The sequence below is a fragment of the Falco cherrug genome, chromosome 7 (assembly GCF_023634085.1).
Source record: "Falco cherrug isolate bFalChe1 chromosome 7, bFalChe1.pri, whole genome shotgun sequence".
Lineage (NCBI taxonomy): Eukaryota > Metazoa > Chordata > Aves > Falconiformes > Falconidae > Falco > Falco cherrug.
In genome coordinates, this window is record NC_073703.1 from 42,143,143 (window position 1) to 42,164,344 (window position 21,202).

General features: G+C 38.0%; 1 protein-coding gene across 1 annotated transcript; it reads right to left on the minus strand.

The window, feature by feature from the left end:
- Positions 1-539: 539 nt before the first annotated feature.
- GOLGA5 (golgin A5) lies at positions 540-18,884 on the minus strand. The gene is made up of 13 exons (XM_055716582.1): positions 18,734-18,884; positions 17,322-17,937; positions 14,332-14,553; positions 13,043-13,262; positions 12,364-12,487; positions 11,332-11,535; positions 9,991-10,161; positions 9,201-9,329; positions 7,154-7,252; positions 5,423-5,648; positions 4,119-4,224; positions 2,814-2,877; positions 540-1,183 (listed from the first exon to the last, which is right to left on the minus strand). The coding sequence occupies exons 2-13, from the start codon at positions 17,884-17,886 to the stop codon at positions 1,103-1,105; spliced, it is 2,211 nt and encodes a 736-aa protein (XP_055572557.1). The 5' UTR covers positions 17,887-17,937; positions 18,734-18,884; the 3' UTR covers positions 540-1,102.
- Between the last annotated feature and the right edge of the window lie 2,318 nt (positions 18,885-21,202).

Genomic DNA, 21,202 nt, shown 5'->3' on the forward strand with positions numbered 1-21,202 from the left:
GGAGTGACAAATCGCTTGTAGTCATCATTTCGTTACTCAGCTTCAAGCACCACGCAAGAAATTTCTTAGGGAAAGAAAGTGACCTTGTATTATTGTGTATTGATAATTCATAATTACAGAACACCACTGTCTTAACAATTGGAACTATTACAGTAGGCTTGGTATTATGGGTTAATACACTAATAAGCACAGCCAAATATTTATTGTATTTGCTAAGTGTTTAGGCATGAGAAATTTTTCACGTTTTGATAGATTTTGTATAGAAATAGCTTTAAGTACCCAAAGCTTTAAAAATAAATATTTCAGTGAATATAAGATCTGATTAAGACACATAGTAATGAGAGAGGTATAAGAAAATTTGGTCAAAATATATAAATTTCAAGTGCAAAAAGAAACACCCTTATTTCTAAAGAGTTTAAACTCACTTTCTCAAAACCATTTCTCTTTCTCTAATAAAGCTAAAATACCAGCCTTTACATAGGCAGCCTCACTATTCAGCTGGTAGGGAAGATACATCTATTGCACTACAAGTACAAAGCTAAGAAGAATGCATAATATTTTATTTTCAAACTTATTTACAAAAAGATATTGCACCAATCCATCATCCTTTTTTCAGTTTAACATGTTAAGGAAAAGCCTATTATTTACAAAGTTAAAAACAGAAGTGCAAAAGCAGACTGAAAGAAACCAGAAAGAATAAAGTTTATTTAAATTGCTAAGTACAGTTTATTACCTGACCATAGTCCACATCCACTATGATCTAAAATAATTTGCACTATACATATCTGTAATTTCAGAAATCTTTGCATTTCTCTCTAAGTGCCTTATCTTTTACTCTAATCACCAGAAGGTCTACATAAAATGTAAAAGCTAACCATAGCTTAATAGCTTTATTTCTCCAGGAAAGTGATGCTCTTTGAGGTAAATTGAAAAAGCTACATAGCATTGTACATGTATTTGAAAAGTAGTGATAAATGAGGCATGATGGTTTTCATTCTTCCTAAACACCATGAGGAAAAGTTTGCTGATACTTCGGGACTGATGATTCCAAAGACACTGCCAGTCCCAATTACATTAGCACAGCATGTGGTCCTGTCTCAGTCTATCTGCCACTGGGACTGTCATGGTGCATTTCTGGGGTGTAGGTAAGTAGAACAATCATGACCCAGAGATGAAGCAATGCCTGGGAACAGAAAAAGAAAAGAATTAACTTACCAGCACTGATAAACATTGTTCACAGCTGCAGTAACTATGAGAGCCCTTAGTAAGAGCTAATAAAACCTAGTTTTGTAGAAATATTCCAATTAAATGTTTTTCCTATTATTCAGATACTCCTGAAAAAAGGATTGTTATTTGCACAATGAAATGTTAAGTCAGATTCTGAAGAAGCCATTTGTAGAAAACTAAAGACTTTATACAAATGGCAAAAATAAAGCAGCCTGATTTCCTACAGATTTATGTCCTCTGGCTTCTCTTTTCCTCCATGCCTCAGTAACTCCAGCTGTTTTCTCTGACATCCAGCCCCCAGCCAGCACATTATGTGATCTGCCTTGAGTGACTGGTAAGCCACTACTCCTGTGCCAGCTGGCTGATACCAGACTGTAAACCTGCCAAGTTCTGCTTTCCTTCTCCTTACTGACTTGAGGCATCCTTATGAACTCTGTAGGAATGTTATTTCTCATTCAAATTGGCCGAAACTATACAATTACAAGTTGCTGGGGGTGCAACAAGGGAGATAACCAACAGAATACCTAAGTCACATTTCCATTTTAAAAAAAATTATATATATATATATTCAAGTTACAATAGTCGGTCAAGGTTTGAACTGAAAAAGGGTAACTGCCACTGGCTGCCCAACGTACAGCTCCTACGCAACAATCATTGTGTTTCACTTCAGCTAGCTGCTTAGGCAGTAGAAATCTTCAGTGTTTTGGTACAAAGCATTTTATTCATGTGTTGGCAAGTCTAAGTGATGAACAGGAGGAAAGAGAGAAGTTAGAAACTAAACAGCCCTGTTCCTTCTAGTACTTAATAGGCTGGAAGAAGCAATTGCAGGGGGAAATTGTAGTTTCCTTTATTCGTCATGTGCCTGCTTCATATCCTGAAATAGTGACAGCTGTTCTCGAAAACCCTCTTTAGAAGAATCATTATGGCTTCTCAAACAACATGGTTTTTTTTTTCATTTCAAAGACTCAACTAGTGGAATACTTCCAAGCAGGGTAGCCAGCGCACCTGCCTTGCCACAGGTCACTTCAACCGACAGACATCTGCCCTCCAGTGGGAAAGGGAAGAATTTCACTTTTATCAATTGCCAGTCTGACAATCTCATCTGGTATGGATGAGCAACTTTCTACTATTTGTTTAAGTCTAGCAGGAAAAACTTTTCTTGCTACTTTTTCAGCTACTAGAGAAGTGCTATTATTAAGACACTGAACAAAAAGTCAAGTGACAAATATTAAAAAAACCTGTAAGAGATGTCATCTTCCTAAATGCAGTGCACACAGGTGTGATGCATTAACCCTGGCAAACAGGTCACTATTATTCCAGATTTTACTATTAAAAGCCTACTTTTACAGTCTTTTAAATGGTAGTTACATAAATATCTTCAAGACTGCTATAACTAAGGATTCCTGGGAAAAACTGAAAACTGACAAGCAACATGACTCTAAAACACTTAGAGAAGTGCTATTCAGTCTGCTTTACAAAAAAATACATTGAATTGTTAATTATATAGCCTTATGAACATCAGAGATCTTGCAATTTAAGACTTATTACATAAATTAAACTTCTTTCTTTGAAGCAAGCTTACTCACCATGTAAATGATTACAAAGACTCTTGCTATTGGATACCGCCTTAGAAAGATTCCCAGCCGAATGCTACACAAGAGAAAACAAAATGCACGAGTTAACACTGAGCAATAAATTCCTGTTCCTCTCATTTCAGACCACAACAAACTCACAAACATCAGCTGATGTTATATACATGACTGTTTCTGACTTGAATTTTACTTCATGTATTCAAGACATTAAATGGAATCAGAAAATTCAGAATTCAGACCATAAAACATATTCTCCCAATTTTATCTGTTACATGCTAGGCTCAGAGTTTTTGAAAGAGCTAAGACTCAAGGGCTGTACAGGTATTTTGTTACCTCAAGAGCTGCCATGAATCTTTCAAAAGGATTTAAGCCACTAAAACCTTGGATTCCTTTGAAAACACTCGATAGATCATTTCTGTTCTTGAATTTCATTAGATAAAAAGAACATGGGGTTTCCAAGTTCACTACTACAAAGTATACTGCATTACATGCATGCACTGTTGCTCAGTAATGTCAGTTATAAAAATCCATCCGTGTACTGAAGTGGGTATGATACTGCCAAATGAAGTTTAGTATTAAAACAGCACATATAACAGGTCCCAATCAAGGAAATCCTGATATTCATCACAAGGAAATTAAAGTACCACAGAAGCACAAAGGACTTCCTATCACACTATCTTGCTTTCAAAGGATTAAAAAATATTACCTAATTTTTCTCTATTGGTATTTAATTCAAGTTTTGGAGCAGATGTTTGTTGTGAATATTGACAATTAACCTAACTGCTCAGAAAAGGGATCAAAGCAAGTCTGTGCTGGATCCAGAATGATTTTTGTTTACCAATTCCTCAGACAAATTGTCTTTCAAGATAAACAGCCACACTGGGTCAGAACCCAAAATCTTGATTTCATCAGTATGCCTAAACTGGACTAAAAGAATATGTAAGATATTCCCCCACTAATACACTCTTACAGTGTTAGTCAAAACCTCTGAGTGAAAAAGGTAAAGATGGTAACGAAAAAGGTTAGGTTTCATTGTACATAGTTTAGTGATTCTCTTGGATCAAAATCTACAAGAGTGTTAGTTTAAATAACTGACTATAATTTGTAAAATACCAAAGATATTAATATCATAGGAAAGCACAAGTGAACTACATCAGTATTTGGTAATTCATACTGTACTTCAGCTTTGTTACTTTTTACTTCTACTTTCACAAAAGCAATTCAAAACAGAAGGTGTGCCACTTGAAACCTGCAAAAGGATTCCACAAACTACAAAATCCGTTCCCTTAGAACACTTACCTAAACTGATCTATACTACTGGCAGCTTTGCGAACTCTCCCATACATTCCTGCCATGTTGGTATCCACGTCACTAAACAGGACAGGAACATTACGCATACGGGCACCTATTTGAAGGGAAAAAAAGCAACAAAACCTCCTTAGTCTCATTAGATAACTGTATTAAAAAGATGTACAGAACTAATACAAAAATAGTGATTAATCTGATTTGTTAGTGCCGTTTTGCTGGGGGCAGAGGAGTGTGTCTGGAGGGCAGAATTCTTGATAAACTTGAAATCAAGTCAGATACTTGTTCAGCTTAGTATGATTTTAAAATTTGAGCTTACTAGATGAATGTCTTGACATTCAATTATGTAATAACAACTCTATTTTTAGGTGTATAAAATCATGGGTTTGATACTCTCAGTTTCTCCATTTGCTTTTATTCCTCATGCAGTAAAACTTTGATAGCATTTCCAATACTAACATATATTCATAAAAATTCTACTTTATTAACATTCTTACTATGTATCAACTTCATTAAAAGAGATTCTCAGATGTTACCTTTGTGCCACTAAACTTAAGGTTACTGAAGTTACTTAAAAACAAGCCAAACTGAAATGTTTCAAGCCTGCTAGCTCTCCAGCTTTTTTTTTAGAAAGTCTTTCATAAGCAGAAAAATTAAAATCTGGATTGTGATTTTACACCTCTTAGTATTGTCCACTGCTGTTAAAGTTACTTACCATATATACAAAATTACAAACTTTGAAAAGTAACATCTTAAAACCATGGATCAACTGCTGAGGTTCTCCTAGAGATACAGGATGATTGCTACGCAGTACAGACAAACCAACCTCAGCAGAGCCACATTTTAAGCTGCTTTTCAAGAAAAACAGAAAGCATAGTTGAAACTGATTTCAACCAGAGTTCTGATCAGCTCTCAAAATGAAGTACCCCATTCTTGCTCACCTCCCAAACCCATTTTACAAGAGAATATTTATATCCTGCTTCTGACATTGTTTAAACCCCAGCAGACAGATTTATTTGCAACTGTCACAGGATTTGTCAATGTGATTGTTCCAATAGTGCCACAGTATCAAGAATTAAATTGGCTTTATTAAGTTTACTTAAAGTCATTTACACACAAAAAGGCACTAAACTATTTATGATACTGGCTGCTGTTGACAAGGTCTCTGGCATAAGCTGTGTATTTTCAGCATTTTTTTTTTCCTTATAAACTCAAGACTTTCAAGAAAAGGTATGAGGAAATAGAGAAGCCTGAACTGCAGAAAGGAGAGAGTTTCAATATTAAATTTCCTTATTTACCTTCAGCACCATCAATGCCTGCCATATTAATGGCAGGTCCGTTAGTACTAGTGCCTTGGATAGCCTTCAGCTGTTGCTCAAGTCGTTCCAGTTGATAGACAAGTGAGTTTTTCTCTGTGCTCAGACTCTCTAACATGGTTTGCTTCTGAATTAGTGTTTCTGTCAGCTGATGAAGACGATTTTCTAATTCTGTCTGACTACTACTACTTAGAGCCTTATTTGTGAGCTAAAAAAGAAAGCAAAGAAAAAAATTTCAGTCTGACCAACTAACGTATTACAAAACACTAAAAATCTAAGCACTTAAGGATCCAAATTACACCACGGCAGAATTTTTATGGGATAATATTATCACAATGATCACCAGTGAACACTAAAAAGAAGAAACTTTATTTTAACAGTTTCTAAAACAAGATTTTACATGACAACAAACTATGTAAAAATGTATTCCCATGTTTTGCACCTCTAATTATATGAACATTTCTGTATAATCACAAGTTTGATCACAAAAATCAATGTTATATCTCAGAGCTGAGTTTAAATGGTAGGCATGAAAACAGCTAGATAACCGAGCTTGGCTATTGTACTTGCAACTTCACAAAATGAGCATGTAAAATGTTTACAAATGAGGAAGGAAAAACTCAGCGCAAACAGGGAGAATCTGATGCCATGCTACAGGAAAGCTTGAATGAAAAAAATGGTGAAAATGTGGGATACATTGCAGAAGAATTATGGAGCACTGAGGCAGAAAACATGATAGTTCTAGCAAATAGAAACTGCAAAGACAGCAAATGAAGACATGGATCATGTCGTTCAATTTGCAGAAAATATTTAAAGCAAATGGGAACCTCTAAATTAGCCATATGTTCAATAGCTCATCTATTCAGCACAGTCTTGGACCATAGCCACTTGTAGCATCATACCACAAAGATGTAGCTTCAATGATAAAAAAACAGAATCATCAGGAATCAAAAGCAGTGAGGTATCAAAACCAGAAATTTCCTGAGCCTGTTGGCAGACGATTCCTCTGGTAATGCTGGCTTCAGGACCACGTGCATCTGACCTGGTTCACGCATCTAATTTCTATCACAACACAATTTCCAAACCCTCTGACACTATAACTACACAGCTGGCTCTAGATTATCAATTTCTCTACAGACACACTACTTTTTGTTATGCTAAGATAATTTATACAAAACAAGGCCTATGCCTTTATGCTGCCCAAGGAGACTGCAGGGGCTCTGACACCTATCAGAAGGTTCCAAAAGGGATTAGACTGATTCAAAGAAAATAGGTCCATAAGCACACTGGTGGGACTTGATAGGGACTTAAACACTAATGTCCCTAAATCAGCTGCTGATGCTGAGCAAGTACAAGGGAGTGAAGAAAGTGGTCAGGCTCACATGCCGGCCCCATTGACACTGTCCAATATAAGACAGTGGGCTGGACGGATCACTGAGTCTGTAGGACATTATTCATGTTCTTAATGTTCTTAAGTCCCGTTAAAAGGATCTCATCAGAAAAAGCACATGCAATTATAAATTCAGTTATTTACTGCTTCATGGTTCCCCTCTTGTACTCCCTCAAAACTCTACTCTGTATTGAAAATAAATTCACTGTAACTCATTAGTAGAGCCTTAATGTTTCTTTTGTACAGTTTAATCAAATTAATGGTTCTCATTGCTGTTTTCATAACTGAAAGTGATGAAGTTATTTTCTATACACACACACTACCTGATTTCTGAGCTTCTGAATTTCTTCCTCTCTGTCTTTTATTCTGCTTTGCAAAGTATTCTTTGTTCGATACAATTCTTCTTCAGTATAATGGAGTTCCTATAAAATTTATCACAATCACAAGATTTTATACATACATGTATTTTGAGACACATTCTCTTACCTAGAGTTTCACAGTAGAACACAAGAAAACAATATGCTGCAATCAAACAAACTGAAATTTAATCTTATTTAAGTGTCTGGCTAGGATGGGGAGAGGAAAAAAAAAAAAGGAATGGCTGAGTATGAAGACACAACGTAAAAGACCTACTAAATTCTTTTGTGGAGACTGACCTAATATAAATATTAATCCAGGCTATTTTACTAAGTTACACAATTTCATTGGGACATGATTTATCTTCCTTTCACTATTTATTATATTGCTTCCTTGAAATTATGCCAATAATGTAACTTGAGCAATTAGGAAATAACTTGGGAGGGGGTTATCTGTATTCCTAAAATAAACCCATCAATCCAAGATACCGTTTTTTAAAAGTTTTTAAAACCCCATGGCACAGCTACCTAATGCAGCACAACATAAAACTTCCTTTAAAAGTACAGAATAAACTAACATAACAGATGTGAAAGGGGAAGGATTATTAGTAAAGGACAACTTACTGAACAACAAATCTAACCACAAGTTTTGTTACTGCCATGATTTAGTGGCTATCTTAACTCCAACTTAAAAGAACTGTAAGGCTTCTTTTTTAAATTAAGACAGTCTTCAAATCACTGTATCACTCCAGCTGTCAGTTGCTACAGAAAACAGATATTCCTATTCTCTTTTCAAACCATCAGATGTACAAGAAATAACATCTCTACTTATTTTCCATCTTCAGTCTCAGAAACCTTATGGAAATAGTTCAAAGGAATTCCCAGACAGATCAGACCATAATTTTTTAATAATCAATGCACACAATTATTTTAAAAAGTACATATAAACTTATGCCATCAAATGGAATATTTCAGTTTCTGTAATAACTGATAATACCTTTTTTTTAAATATAGTTCACCTCACTTTTTCTATATGTAGTACTGAGTTAAAATACACCCTCAGAAGGGCAGGAGTAACACAATACAACCTACCATCTGCTTTGATATAATAAACATCAGCTATCCATCAAGAGCAGACCTCGACTTCTGCCTTTTAATTAGTTCAAGCTGCTAGCATCTCATTAAAATGTAATTTCTGGAAGGACAGATAATCCTACGATAAACTGTTCCTAGCAGGTACAGTGTATCCTGCTTTCCTCATTATTAAGTCTCTTTAACATGAGCTTTCTCCTACAGAGACATTTTTTAATAGGGTGCAAAGCATTTGTCTGATTCCTAGTGAATAATCCGTTTGTTCACATGAAATCAGTTTACCTTTTTCTTCCCCCTCTTTTCAGCATAAAACTGCTTAAATCAAGGGGGGGGGGTTGTTCAAAAAATGACACAACCTGACAAAATTCATTAACATAATTTTATCTAGCAATTTGCCTCATCAAGCAGTTTGGTAGTAACAACGTTTAGATTCAGGAATGAGTAACAAGTAGATCTACAATATAGCTATGAATGGGTATTACAGTAACATTGTTTTATGAGCTAAATTTTATGTAGAAATAAGAGCACAGGAAGTTCCACAGTAACCATTTTTAGTATCAGAGTCTCTTGATATAAATAAGTTACAAACGTTACTATATCACTATAGTTTGATTGTTCCCCTGCTGAATAAAATTCAAAAATCACAATCAATTTTGTGCATTCCCTAGGGTTATGTTTATTCTTTAATACATCAGCAAGATCTCTGTTTATCAGGAGTATCCAGAAGACCCTATCCATTGCTTAGTACCAGTTGAGCTTTGTTTGGCCTAGTGACATTAAAGTCCCCAAAAACTTCTTTGGAATACTAGACAAAAAATAAGCCAAATACTGTATGAGCTACTCCTTTATTAAGCCCAACGTTTTACTGATGACACCACATGAAGTCTAAAATAAGGTCAATCAGCTTTCAAGAATTCCTTACCTGTTTTTGCCGTTCTAGTTCAGCTTCTGTCTCTTGCTTGGCCATTTTATGTGCTGCTATCTGCTCTTGTAGGTCTTGAAGCTGCTCTCTTACTGACTCAGCTTCACTTACCTGCTGAGTTTCCATATCCTGAAATAAACAGAAATGTTACCATTTTACTAACATTCAAACAATACTGCTATCCGTCATAGATAAGAACAACAAAAAAAGCTGTATCTGCAATACTGCTTCAAAGAAAAACGAAGGTGAGAGTGTATTGAATAAACAGCATTTGGTCATTCTATACAGAATATTTTTACTAATACAGTAATAAAATAAATTCATTTTGTGAACATTAAAAGCCTCCACTTCTTCCCTTCTACTGTCTAGATGCTAAAACTGTGTAAAGTAGCCTTGCGTGCAACTGCTGGGTTGAGCCAATTATGCCAGCAGATAACCTGGATTACAGTTGCTTCAAGGATTAGTAGCCCTTGCAGGAAAAGATACAGATGATCTCTACAGAAAACACCATGCTTGTTTGGAGAGAAATGCTTCCCTCAGAAGGAGCACACAGTAGTAGGCAAAGACAGCAGTGCTACCTAGAGTACTCCTCCCACAATGAGCTGAAGTGGTAGGAGAGAACACAGAAAGAAACTGGGTATCAACAAGCATTTGTCTCACCTTGAGCAAAAGTTGGCTTATTTTAATACTAGGTCAAATAAACATTAGAAACAACGTCCCTAAAGTATACAAGAAACCAGTCCTTTGTGCATGGTTAACTACAAATATACGCACACGTAATCATAGCTACCTGCAGCTCTGTTCTCATCTGTTGTATTTGCCCCATCAGTTTCTGTATTTCTTCTCTCTGAGTGTCTCGCTCATGTCTCAGTTCTTCTAGTTCCATTGTGCTTGTAGTATTGCTATCCAGGCCTTCAATACCAGAACCTTCTTTTAGGCTGTTTATCAACTTTTCTTTAGACTGAAATAATAAATCAATATATTATTTATAGCAGTATTTAACAAGCACTCAACTAGAATATGCCAAAACGACTTTGCTCTGAAATTCAAATGTAGACATGTGGTAAAAGAACTGCTTTATCTTTATTTTAGCCAAGTTAACAACGACCTTACAAATCTGAAAATGAAAATGCTTCCCTACTGATAATTTTTCTGACTTCTGGTATGCCATGAGACTGCATTTACTAAAAGCCTGTGTTATCTGAGGATGAGCACAGCTCTTCTCTTTAGAAGTGCCTGGAATGTTAAACATGTTATGGATAAAAGTTTTGGCTTTCCAGCTACCACAAGAGAGAAGATGGACACTAAAGACAAAACTGACCCTCTCTCGGTCCATCCCTTCTCCTGCGAACAAAGCCAAATAAGAACCAAATACAGCAGTAACTCTTCTGGGAAAGAGGATAAACCATTTAATTCAGTCAACCTTGACTCTTGCATTCAGAGTTCAACATTGACTTCTGATCTCATGCTTTTTGTATTTATCAAGATGATTTAAAATCTGTCGTTGGATATCAGACTAAATTAATTATTCTAAACAGAGACCTTTTGCTTCAGCATTTTTCTGCCTCTTATAAACAAGACTCACACTGACTAAGTTTGGACTTGGTATCTTTGACAACTTAGTAGTATATAACTCTGCACAAAATACCTGATATTGCCCGTGTTTATATGTTGATCACACGCAACCTTTCAGAATATGCACTTTCTTTGGTTTACACGTAAGTATCCATTATATGCTATGCTTCAGCCTCAAGCAGAACAGAGCAATATTCTTGACTCAAGAACACTGGGTGTGGAACAAAGTGTAGATTACCTCTGTGTATCTATCTGCCTAAGACTGGACTCGTGAATATGGAACACACTGACAGATGTGGCATACTAAGTGCAACGGTTCACTTGGATTTTTCTTTAAGTTCAGGACCTGAACTTCCATTTAAATTACTTAACTCTATCTGTAAACTTAAATTTGCAAAATGCACACTAGCAGCTGTTTCGTATAGGTATCATTATAGATAGGCCCCAAAATATATTACAGGTCATGTTAAAAAAAAATCCACACATTAGATTAATCCAGTTTGATCTGTACACTTTTTAAGGTGTTATGCTTCAAATACTTTACAGAAATGCTTACTTGGAGTATGCGAGTAGCTTTCTGTTTATAGTCTGTCAGTTCTTGTTTTGCAGATTCTAGGTGGGTTTTAGTTACTTTGACTTGTTGCTGAAGCTCATCAGCTCGCCTCTTTTCATCTAAATACTTTCTTTCTGCTGCAGTTATCCCTTCTGCCAGGTTCTGACGTTCTGCTTCTGTTTTACTTAGACGAGCTGCAAACTCATTCTATTAGCAATAAAGAAACAATATGTTGTGTTTAAACAGTCTCAACTTTAACCTAGAAAGGGAAAAAGAAAGTTTAAAAGCAACTACGTGTCACAACACCTCATTATCTACCACCTCCAACCTAAAGACGCATTAGTGCTATGTGGAAAGAAATTCTGCTTGCTTAAGAAAGGGCTAAATAATCTCAGTAAACATAGGCATTTTCTTCCCTCACCAGAAATAGTGAGGGCATAACCATCATCCTATTTTTCACATTTATTTGGTAAACAAAAAGCAAGCTTTCCACTCAAAAAATATTATCAAATGTAGTCTGTCATATTTTGACGTATTTAAACAAAAAATAAACACCAAAATAAGATGCTGTTAAATATTTTTAAAGATGCTATTATCTGTAACAAAGATCAAGCTAAGTGTGGAAACCAGTCTCTAGCAATAACGTACTCACATCTTTACCAGAGAAGTGACTGTCCTGCTTAACATGCTTAAGCTCACGTATCAATATTGTGTAAGAATTTGTTGCGGAACAACATAGCATGGAAGATTAAATTGATTACTGATTTAGTTTTAAAACTTGTTTTAACATTAAAGTTAACATGAAAAAGCAGTAAACAATGTCAGCATCATTCCTCAAAAACTTTTAATCACAAAGCTTTCAAAATATAACATATAAGAGTAAACTAGCATCACAAGGATACTTAGCGCAGCAGACAGCCCATTCTTCCAAGCACTTAGTATCCTGAACAGAGACTGAAGTCAAGAGAGCACCACTGAAACCTCACAGATTTGATCTTAATAGTCTGAAACTGTTCCTTACTCTTCATATCTAACCTGCATTTGTTTGTAACTTTCTTGCTCTCGCTTGAGTGCCGAGTCTGCATCACGCAGCCTCTCTTGAAGAGTTTGAAGGGCTTGATTTTGCAAACTGCTCCCTTCACTATGGTCTTGTATTATCCTGAAAGAGCGATACACACATTAATTGAAAAAGAAGAAATCAAGTGTGATTTTCAGGTAGAAATACGACTACCTGGTTTTCAGACCAGCTTTTAAAATTTATCCAGTAAATTACTGAATACAGCTGACTACAGGTGTGAGGCCTGGAGTTAATGACTCTCTCATCTCCTCCCTGACACATATATTGGTGTATCCAATTGACGATTCATACCCCAGCACTGAGATAAGTCAGAAAAGTCTTCGTATTTGCGGCAAAGCAAATGCATTTTTGAAGACAAAAACATTTTTCCTGAGATCTTCAGCTTCAGGCCTCCGATACAAACAAATACTTTATACAAAATGAATTTCAATAATCGGATGACAATTGCCCCTAGTTAATGCTCATTTGCCCTGTTCCCATTGCCAGCTATGATAGAGCAGGCTCAGAGAAAACTTTAATCCTTGTATTTCAAATACTGATACAATCCTTTCCCCATTATTCACTTTATTCTTAAAGAGACTGAATCATCTACCTTGAATTTTCAGACTTATTACTATTTGCAGAATTATGAAGTACCGTGATTTTTCACTCTGCAATGCTTCCAAAGCTTCTGTCCGAGCACTTAAGAGCTGATCAGCTTCTTGCAACCGTACTTTCAGCACAGCAAGCTGTGAATCCTTGGCACCAACAGCTTCTGTCAGATCATCAACTCGAGCTCGAAGCTCTCTAACCATCCTGTCACTCTTCGAATGGTCAACATTCCACTTCTCAACCCTTTCCCGGGATTTGTTCAATTCTACAAAATAAGAATTTTCTTTGAAGTTAATAAAAGTAGGTATTGCAAGGTCTTGTAAATGTTCAGAATACACCCATCACATTTCTTAGAGAAAGAAATTAAATACAACCAAACTGAAGAAACACTGAACTTTTACCAGCTACTGAGAAGTAACAAATGCCAGACTGGCTGTCAGATCATGACCCATGAAATCTTGCAGGTGATCCCAAACCAGCTATTTCATTCTGTGTCACACTGCTGATGACAAATTTTACCTCCTCCACCCCTTGCAATGGCCTACTGTCAAATAAGTCTGTGCGAGAAAGTTTTTGGAATCCTTTGCATAAAGTATCTAGTTCAACTCAATGCAACAATAAGCTCAAGCTAAAACCAGTTGAAAAATACAGCAGTGTTGAAAGGATGCCTGAAAACTTAGAGGCGTCTGTTTTTAATCAAACATCATATATTAAACTTCAATGGAAATTACAATTCTCTGGCTCATATGGTTACTTTGAAAAAAATGCAGTCCCTCAGTTGTATGCCTAACAGTAGGGGTTTGCTCAAAGTTTTATCATTTAAGTGTTTAATTTATATTCACATTTTTTATATTTGCCATTTCATTTGGCTTTGAAAAGGCCAGTGAAATCATACAAAAATACCAAATTTTCTATTTTTACTGTCAGTTTCTAGGCATCAGAGATTATAGCCAGAAAGCAGTCAGATTTTAAAGTATTTAAAGGAAATTACTCATTTACAAATAAGTATTTCACAATAGCTGTTAAAACGCAGAAAAAGTATTTTAATGCTGGTAACATTTGCTAACACTATTTGAATCAGATCAGAGTTTTGGTACTAACTTGATCGCATCATTTTAATCAACATTTGTGTTTTCTTTGTAGTTGAACAAGTCTTTTAGTTTCTCCCAGCTCATTATTCTGAACTGAAGAACCATTTTGCTTGGTAATTCATATACGCAAATGTAACCACAAAGATTTTATTGTAAATACAAAACACTAACACAGCAATAGCATTGTTTTCTAGTTCACTAGCATTTTTGTAATGTTATAGTTGAGTTTCCAAACCACAGTACCTTCTTGCGTTTCTTTGGACCTCTGAATTAATGAAGCCATTTCTTGATTTAAAGATTGAACTTCATTCCGCAGCAGCTGATTCTCCAGGCGAAGATTGGATAGCTCATGTGACTTGAAATCATCATTAGCGGAAAGGCTAGGATTAGTTACTGTGCTTAGTGATGAATCCTTCACACCATTCCCTTGTGCTCCCAGTCCAGAATCTGAACTGTCTGGAGTTTCTGTAAAAGAGATGCAAGTTAGAACCAATATACGTATCTCCAAGTTGCTTTAATATAAACAGTAATTCCATGTTCTGCATCAGTGGTTAAATGTGTAATAATCATCATCATAATAGTCATAATCATCAAAATAGCTTATATTGAAATGGAATATGAAGGTGCTTCTCCCAACAGACTTGCAAAAAATAGGACTATTATACAGTATACATGCATCATGCAATGTTTTTGTTAATCTTGCAAGATAAGACATGGAAGTTATTTCTTATTACATTAATGTCAACTTTAGGATTTCAAAACGTTAATACTTTTTTATGACTGTGCTGCCCAGAGACGTCCTCAGAAGCTGAGACAGTAACAGAAGAGATTAAATATGCATAGCAATTAACTAAAGGAAATTTTAAAATGAGATCATTCTGGCTTTCTGTTAAGATTTTGAGTGCAAGGATGTAATTTAAAAATCTGTTCATTGTTGTTCAACAAAAATGTAAGTTGTTTTCATAGAAAACCTAAAATGTAACTCAGAGCCACACATTATAGTATCTTTAGCCTTTTAAGAATAATTTCAGTCAAAACATCATCTTACTAATAATTCTGTATTAATAATTCTCTCAAAATATTTTTCAAAAGTACTTTTACTATGAAAAACCAAGTGGCAGTGATTTGAAGCAGAAGCATGATCTCCCTCTCTCTAATGAAAAAAAAATAAGGTAGATGTGGTTAAAGTTTTCTGCCAATACAAACTATAATCTTCTAAATTATGGAAACCAAATGACAGATTTTTATTTTTCTCTCTCAGTGAGAACACTAAGGGAACTCCTGCCAGTATTCTGAACAACAGTCCCTTGCAGGGAAGGCGGAACCAACAGCCTTTCCCCATCATGCACAAGCACACACAGACCATCCTGAATTAATACTGTGAAATTGATACATGCACTGTAACAGCCTTGATTCCAGTGTGCAAATAGCTGGAAACTTTGCAGCAGTGTTAAGGTAAAATAACACAGCATGCAACGAGCAAACAAACAAGCAATCCAAAAATACTACTTCTGAATTTAATACGTCCCAGATGAGTAACTGCTGAAAATCCATGGGGACAGACTGCAATTAATTCCAAGCAAGACTGCACACAACATTATTAGCTGTTGCAACATTATTTACTTCACTCTGTGATCACCAACCAACCTGCACCACCTTCCTTGTTACCATTTCAACAGCCCCTACCACCGGGGACCCAAGGAGCTGTGGCAGATAATTCTGACCACCACCACACCAAAAAGTAGTAGCAGCAGCTACAGCAAGATTTCCTCCACATTTTCTCAAATCCCTTTCCTATTTTAATGGTTCTAAGAAGTGTCACCTTCTTCCTTTTGATTCATTTACACTATTTCCAAATTATCAGACAATTTATCCTCATTCCTTTGTCTGGAAAACTCAACAGGTGAATGAAATTAACGAAGCAAGAGATTAGCCATTTATACCACATATTAGATCATATCCATGGCAATGTACAAAGCACAATGCTAATCAGTTTTGTGCTAAATGCTATACAAAACATTTAAATTACACCTATACATCTATACAATCAACTTTGAAACCAGCATGCTATAACTGTGTGCTTCCTCATCTGGCAGCTCCACAATGCAAACTCCACTCAAAAATCCCTCAGAAGAAAACTTCACAGGCCACTCTGAGCAAAACATGTTCTTTGAGCACCAATCAGCAAGGCCATATAGTCAGGCCTAACGTATTTCAATTAGCAGCAGTAGTAGTAAACCTTACTGAAAAGTTACAAAACCAGAATTACAAAAACATTCCCATCTTTAGAAATGATCCCTTTTTTAAACCTAAAACTTTTCAGCATATTTAATGCAGTAAGTAAAAAACTGGCATTTACAATGCTTTACATGCTCAAAGTACTGAATAAGTAATAAAGTATTCTAACTACATCATTAATAAGATAACCATTGGCTTACATTTTATAGAATGAACAACAGCAAAATAGTACAGCAACAGCAGTGAGTATAGATCAAACAGTCTGATAGAGAACACAAGCTCCTGATGCTTCCCAGCCACACCGTCCTTCATGTTAACCTGAGAATAACTCCCAACTTTTGACTTATCTGGCCTGGAGGCTCTTTCAGGTGTCTGGATTTAGAACTTTTTTTTTTTCTTCACATTTGCAGTAATGAACTACTTTTAGCAAACCTGAAGGCTTTATCTAGCTCTCTCATGCCTGTAGCTCTGCAAAAGCCTATCCACATCCAACTTCCCACTCCGCAGGACAAGCAAGTTTCACAGCTTACTCCAATGGTGGAACGTAGAAAACCCCACATCACCTCACATGGTGCACTGTGCAACAGCCAAAACCACCTACCAGCTGGTGAAAGTCACTCACTCTCCTAGGTGGCAACAACAGGCAAGGGCCCCCGAGTGATCAAACAAATGCAGCAGCGCCTGTGCTTCTAAGTGGGGATGTACAGGGGCGGATGCAAGGTTTGGTCATGCTCAGGGAGGTCAAGGTGAACAGTAGCAATGAGGTAGACTGAGAACACAAAAGCTTTAGGTATGAATTATGCAGCTTGTCAAATTAGCAGAGTATCTAAGATTATCCCAGAGATGAAAAAATGTTAAAGACTCTGCTGTATTCCACATATCTGACACACCACTAGCACTAAATGTTTCATGAAGTGACAGTAAATCCATTACCTAGCCTTACCCTAGACATACTTGGGTTTTAAATATCTCTACGTTCAATACTATTTAACTACCGTTGCCTTGGCTCCTGATGGAATTATCTTCAGTAGTTTTTGCACTCTGTGTACTGGTAGACGCAGAACTAATGCTTGAAGTCCGAGAATGATTTTGAAGAACAGGTGCCTTGCTCTTCTCTTTTTTAGGGTCCATCCTTCCATTAGGCTCTTTCTCTGAACTGTTGAGAAAATCAAACAGCAACTCATCATCAGGTTCTGCCTTTTTTCTTCTCACAAAATGTGAGACAGCTCTGGGTGTGGAAACACTTTCTACTGGAGAAGCAACCTCCGAAGATGTCCTACGTGTTGGTTTAACATTTGCTGTTCCTTCTAGGATTGTGGCCTTTTGTTGTTTAATATTATCAGCTGCCGAAGAGATGTAGGCTGCTTTGGATGATGCCTGGTATTTCAGTTCTCCAGTATGCTGGCGCAGTTCAGAATATTCATTGGCAGAGTTCAAATTCTTATTATCATAAATTGCACTGCTTGCTGTGTCCTTCTTGCTCAGAGCTGATGCAGCTCCTTGATCAACTCTGTTGAGTAGATCCTCTGCCTTTCCAGCGAGATCAGCAAGCCACGACATGATGGATGTCTGTTGATAAACTCCATAAAATTAAAATTTCAGGACCACACACTGCAAAAGACATAGAATGATTACAAATCAGACTGGTGTTGATGAGGCAAGATGTATGGGTTACCTAAACAACTACTGTGTTAATCTATTAGTGCTGTAATAATTTTAATACTTTTCTCCTACTTGCTTGGTATTTGGCTGTTTTGATAACTGATGGAAATGAACCAAATCAGTTTCTGAGGAAAACTGTCAAAACCAAGGCTGAGCCATTAGACCACCATGTTTCTGGTATCAGCACCTGCTACAGAGCATCCAGCCTGCCACCCTAACAGAACATGAGGCCTACTCACTCCCAGCTGAAATAAACTAACGCAGCTGGAGGTCAAAAGCAGCCAGATGCTTATCACAGGAACAGGTAACAACAACGCCTTAGTGTTTGGCCTGTAGATTCATAATCTGAGTCAGACAGAGGAACTTCTCCCCAGAAAACTGTGAGGCCTGCTGTCCCTTTTGTGACATTAGCGGGGGGAGGGGGGAGGCAGGTGCGTGCCTACACTCGCCCTAAGGGCTGCGAGGCTACACAGGCCACGCTGGCCTCTAGCCCGACTCCCGGGAAGGGCTCGCCCCCCCCCCCCCGCCCAGGACAGCCTTGTGGAGGGTCCCTTGGCCGAGTACAGCCACAAACGCAGAGGCAGGCGAGGCCGGGCTGGAGGGCGACACCTGGGGTGGCCGCTGCCCCCCTCCGCGCCCCCCCCCCCAGCACGGCCGCCTGCCTCCGGCCCTCGCCAGGCCCGGCCCCCCGCCCCACCCGGCGGCCCTCGGGAGCGACGGAGGCTTCAGCACAGCCCGGCCTCACCTCCTCCCAGCGCGGGGGACCCCCGGCCCGGGGGGAGCCGTGAGGGGGGCGCCGGGCGGCGACGGTCCCCGCGAGGCCGCGGGCGGGCTCGGCGCGGCCCCACCTTCCGGCAGACGTGGCGGGCGCGCAGGCGCAGGCAGCGCCGGCCCGTGCGTGCGGTGTCGCGGCGCGCCGAGCCCCGCCCAGCGAGGTGGGCAGAGCGCGGGAAGTGCTGCGCGGGAGCGAGAGGCGTGGCCTGCCCCGCCGGGCACCGCCCGCCTTCGCCTCGCCTACACTGCTTCCTTGCGAAGGCAGGAGGAGCTCCAGCCCCGCTGAGGGAGGGGTCAGGGAAGGGCTGTGCAGTAGCTGTTAAAAACAGCGAAGTACCTTTCCTGACACGGGGTTCAAGTATGGTGGCTGCTGAACAGCAGCTTGACCTGACAGAAGCCGTTTCACTGACTCAGCCCCAAAATGGCGGCTGAACCCTTCAGGGTGGCCCTGACCTGCTCCAGGCCAGGAAGGCCCATCTCCGTGTCTCTGCAACCCTAGTCAGGATGGCAGACCATTATACAGGCCACCTAGGAGGAAAAAAAACCCAAAAACACCTTGGCCTTGATATTGCCAATAAATTATAGGCGTTTTGACTAGAACAAAATACATGGGGCATTTTATGTTCTGTTTACCACTCAGTGAAGATCTGAAGGGAACGGCCTGATCAAGGGCAACTATAACATACCAAGGAACATGGGACCCACCCCCAGATATTAAACCTCCACTCCATCCCTGCACAACAAATACAAATACCTAAAGGTGTCCTTTTAACCTGGATTCACAAAACTTTATCACAAGCTTTAATGTCCAGGTCCATCCTTACCCTGTTGGAACAATCCTTCCCATACATTTGTCCTGTATCATACTGCTAATATCACCTTGTTTCTGCTGAAAATACCTGAAAGGTGCTGTGCAAGTAAAGGTGACTCTTACTTGGGTAACAGACAAATATGCTAAGGTTGTCTTAACGTTTTTTTCAGATTAAGTTCACTTATCTTAGAAGAGACAGTTGAGGTTCACACAAGGGTTTCCCACATCTTTAGGGACTCCTTTATAAGAGAATACCCTGAGACTAGTACAGAAAGAATCTAAGCTCTAAAGCCCCAATTTTTTCAGTCTTGAGTTACCCTACCACAAAATCTTGCAGGATTTTCTGAGGCCGTTTTTGATAACCAATTCAAGTGGCCCATTTTCCTTTTCAAAGCCCCATGATTCGGAGGTTTGCATGACAGAAAAAGAGCACTTGTGCACACTCAAACCAAGGGACTTGGCATAAAGAAGGTGCTTAGCAAGCCTTTGGGATAGATATGCACTGTTGGGCAAGTTTTTCCTCCCCTCAAAGAAGAAAAAAAAAAGACTTTAAAAATTACTTTTTGAAGTGAAAACTTGTAACATCCTACAAGGAATAAAATTCTGGTCCAACGTTGAATGATACTTAGGAATATTTATTATCATTAATTATATACAAGGAACATTCAGGAGGAAGGAAGAATTCTGTTTTTCCTGACAGATAAACAAGAGACTTTTACTATGGCTTTGTGTGTATGGGGTTGAAGTAAACAGCAAGTAACTTTTAGCTTATTTCAGAACAGTTTTTACAGTTGAGTAAGAAGAAAAGAATATTTCTCCTGTGATATTTTTCATCTGTCTCGAAAGTTACTGTACTCTCAAGCTGAAAGGGGAAGTGGAGCCCCAGACATCTATTTTGCATATTAAGCACATGATGGTGAGGAAAGAGGAAGAAAAACAGGACTTTTGTTGGAAGGTTATCTCACAACCTCAGTTATCTGACAGGTCAGCTAAGGCAAAGCTTGCAAGAGATAGTTTCAGGAATATGGCTGACGCCACATGTAAAAGAATAAGAATGGATCTTTCACAATTGCTCAATGTTGGAACACATTGGAAGTAATAAACCAAATGAATTTACAACTTTCAGCTTCTACATCATGTGACTCAGCTGCACATAATAATTTCAATTAATGTGAATATATCACCTTCTCAGACATTAAGAAAAAAAGAATTCAGGACACTACAGAAGTCCAAAAAAATGTAAGGTATCTTCTCTTCATGTAGTACTTAAAACCCTAACAACCAATGTCACTGGTGTGGGATGGGAAGCTCATCTAGACCACTCAAATTAATCATAACATACTACAGCTAAAGGCATTTGTGGTATGTGGCAGGATTGTTTTTAAGTGTTACTGGTGACATCTGTTCAGATTTCAACAGGTAATGGCACAATAAATTTTCATGTAAATCAATGAGAAAGAAGAGGGGGTTTTAGGAGATTGTCTTAATTACAAATTAAGTCTAGTTTTATTCCACTTGTTTGGTCTTAAAAAAACCCTTAATGGAAAATTTACAAGTGATTCTGAGTGTTTGAAGTATTAGATCATTGAAGACCAAAATTACGTGAACAGATCTATTCCCAATGTTTGA

What these genes read in the sequence shown, in the direction of transcription:
- GOLGA5 (XM_055716582.1), bottom strand. Translation starts at nt 17,886, where the DNA reads ATGTCGTGGCTTGCTGATCTCGCTGGAAAGGCAGAGGATCTACTCAAC. An exon ending in GTCCAAAGAAACGCAAGAAG is followed by an intron (nt 13,263 to 14,331) that starts GTACTGTGGTTT and finishes CTTATTTTGTAG; the next exon opens with AATTGAACAAATCCCGGGAA. An exon ending in TTCAGAAGCTCAGAAATCAG is followed by an intron (nt 5,649 to 7,153) that starts GTAGTGTGTGTG and finishes TTTCTTTTTTAG; the next exon opens with CTCACAAATAAGGCTCTAAG.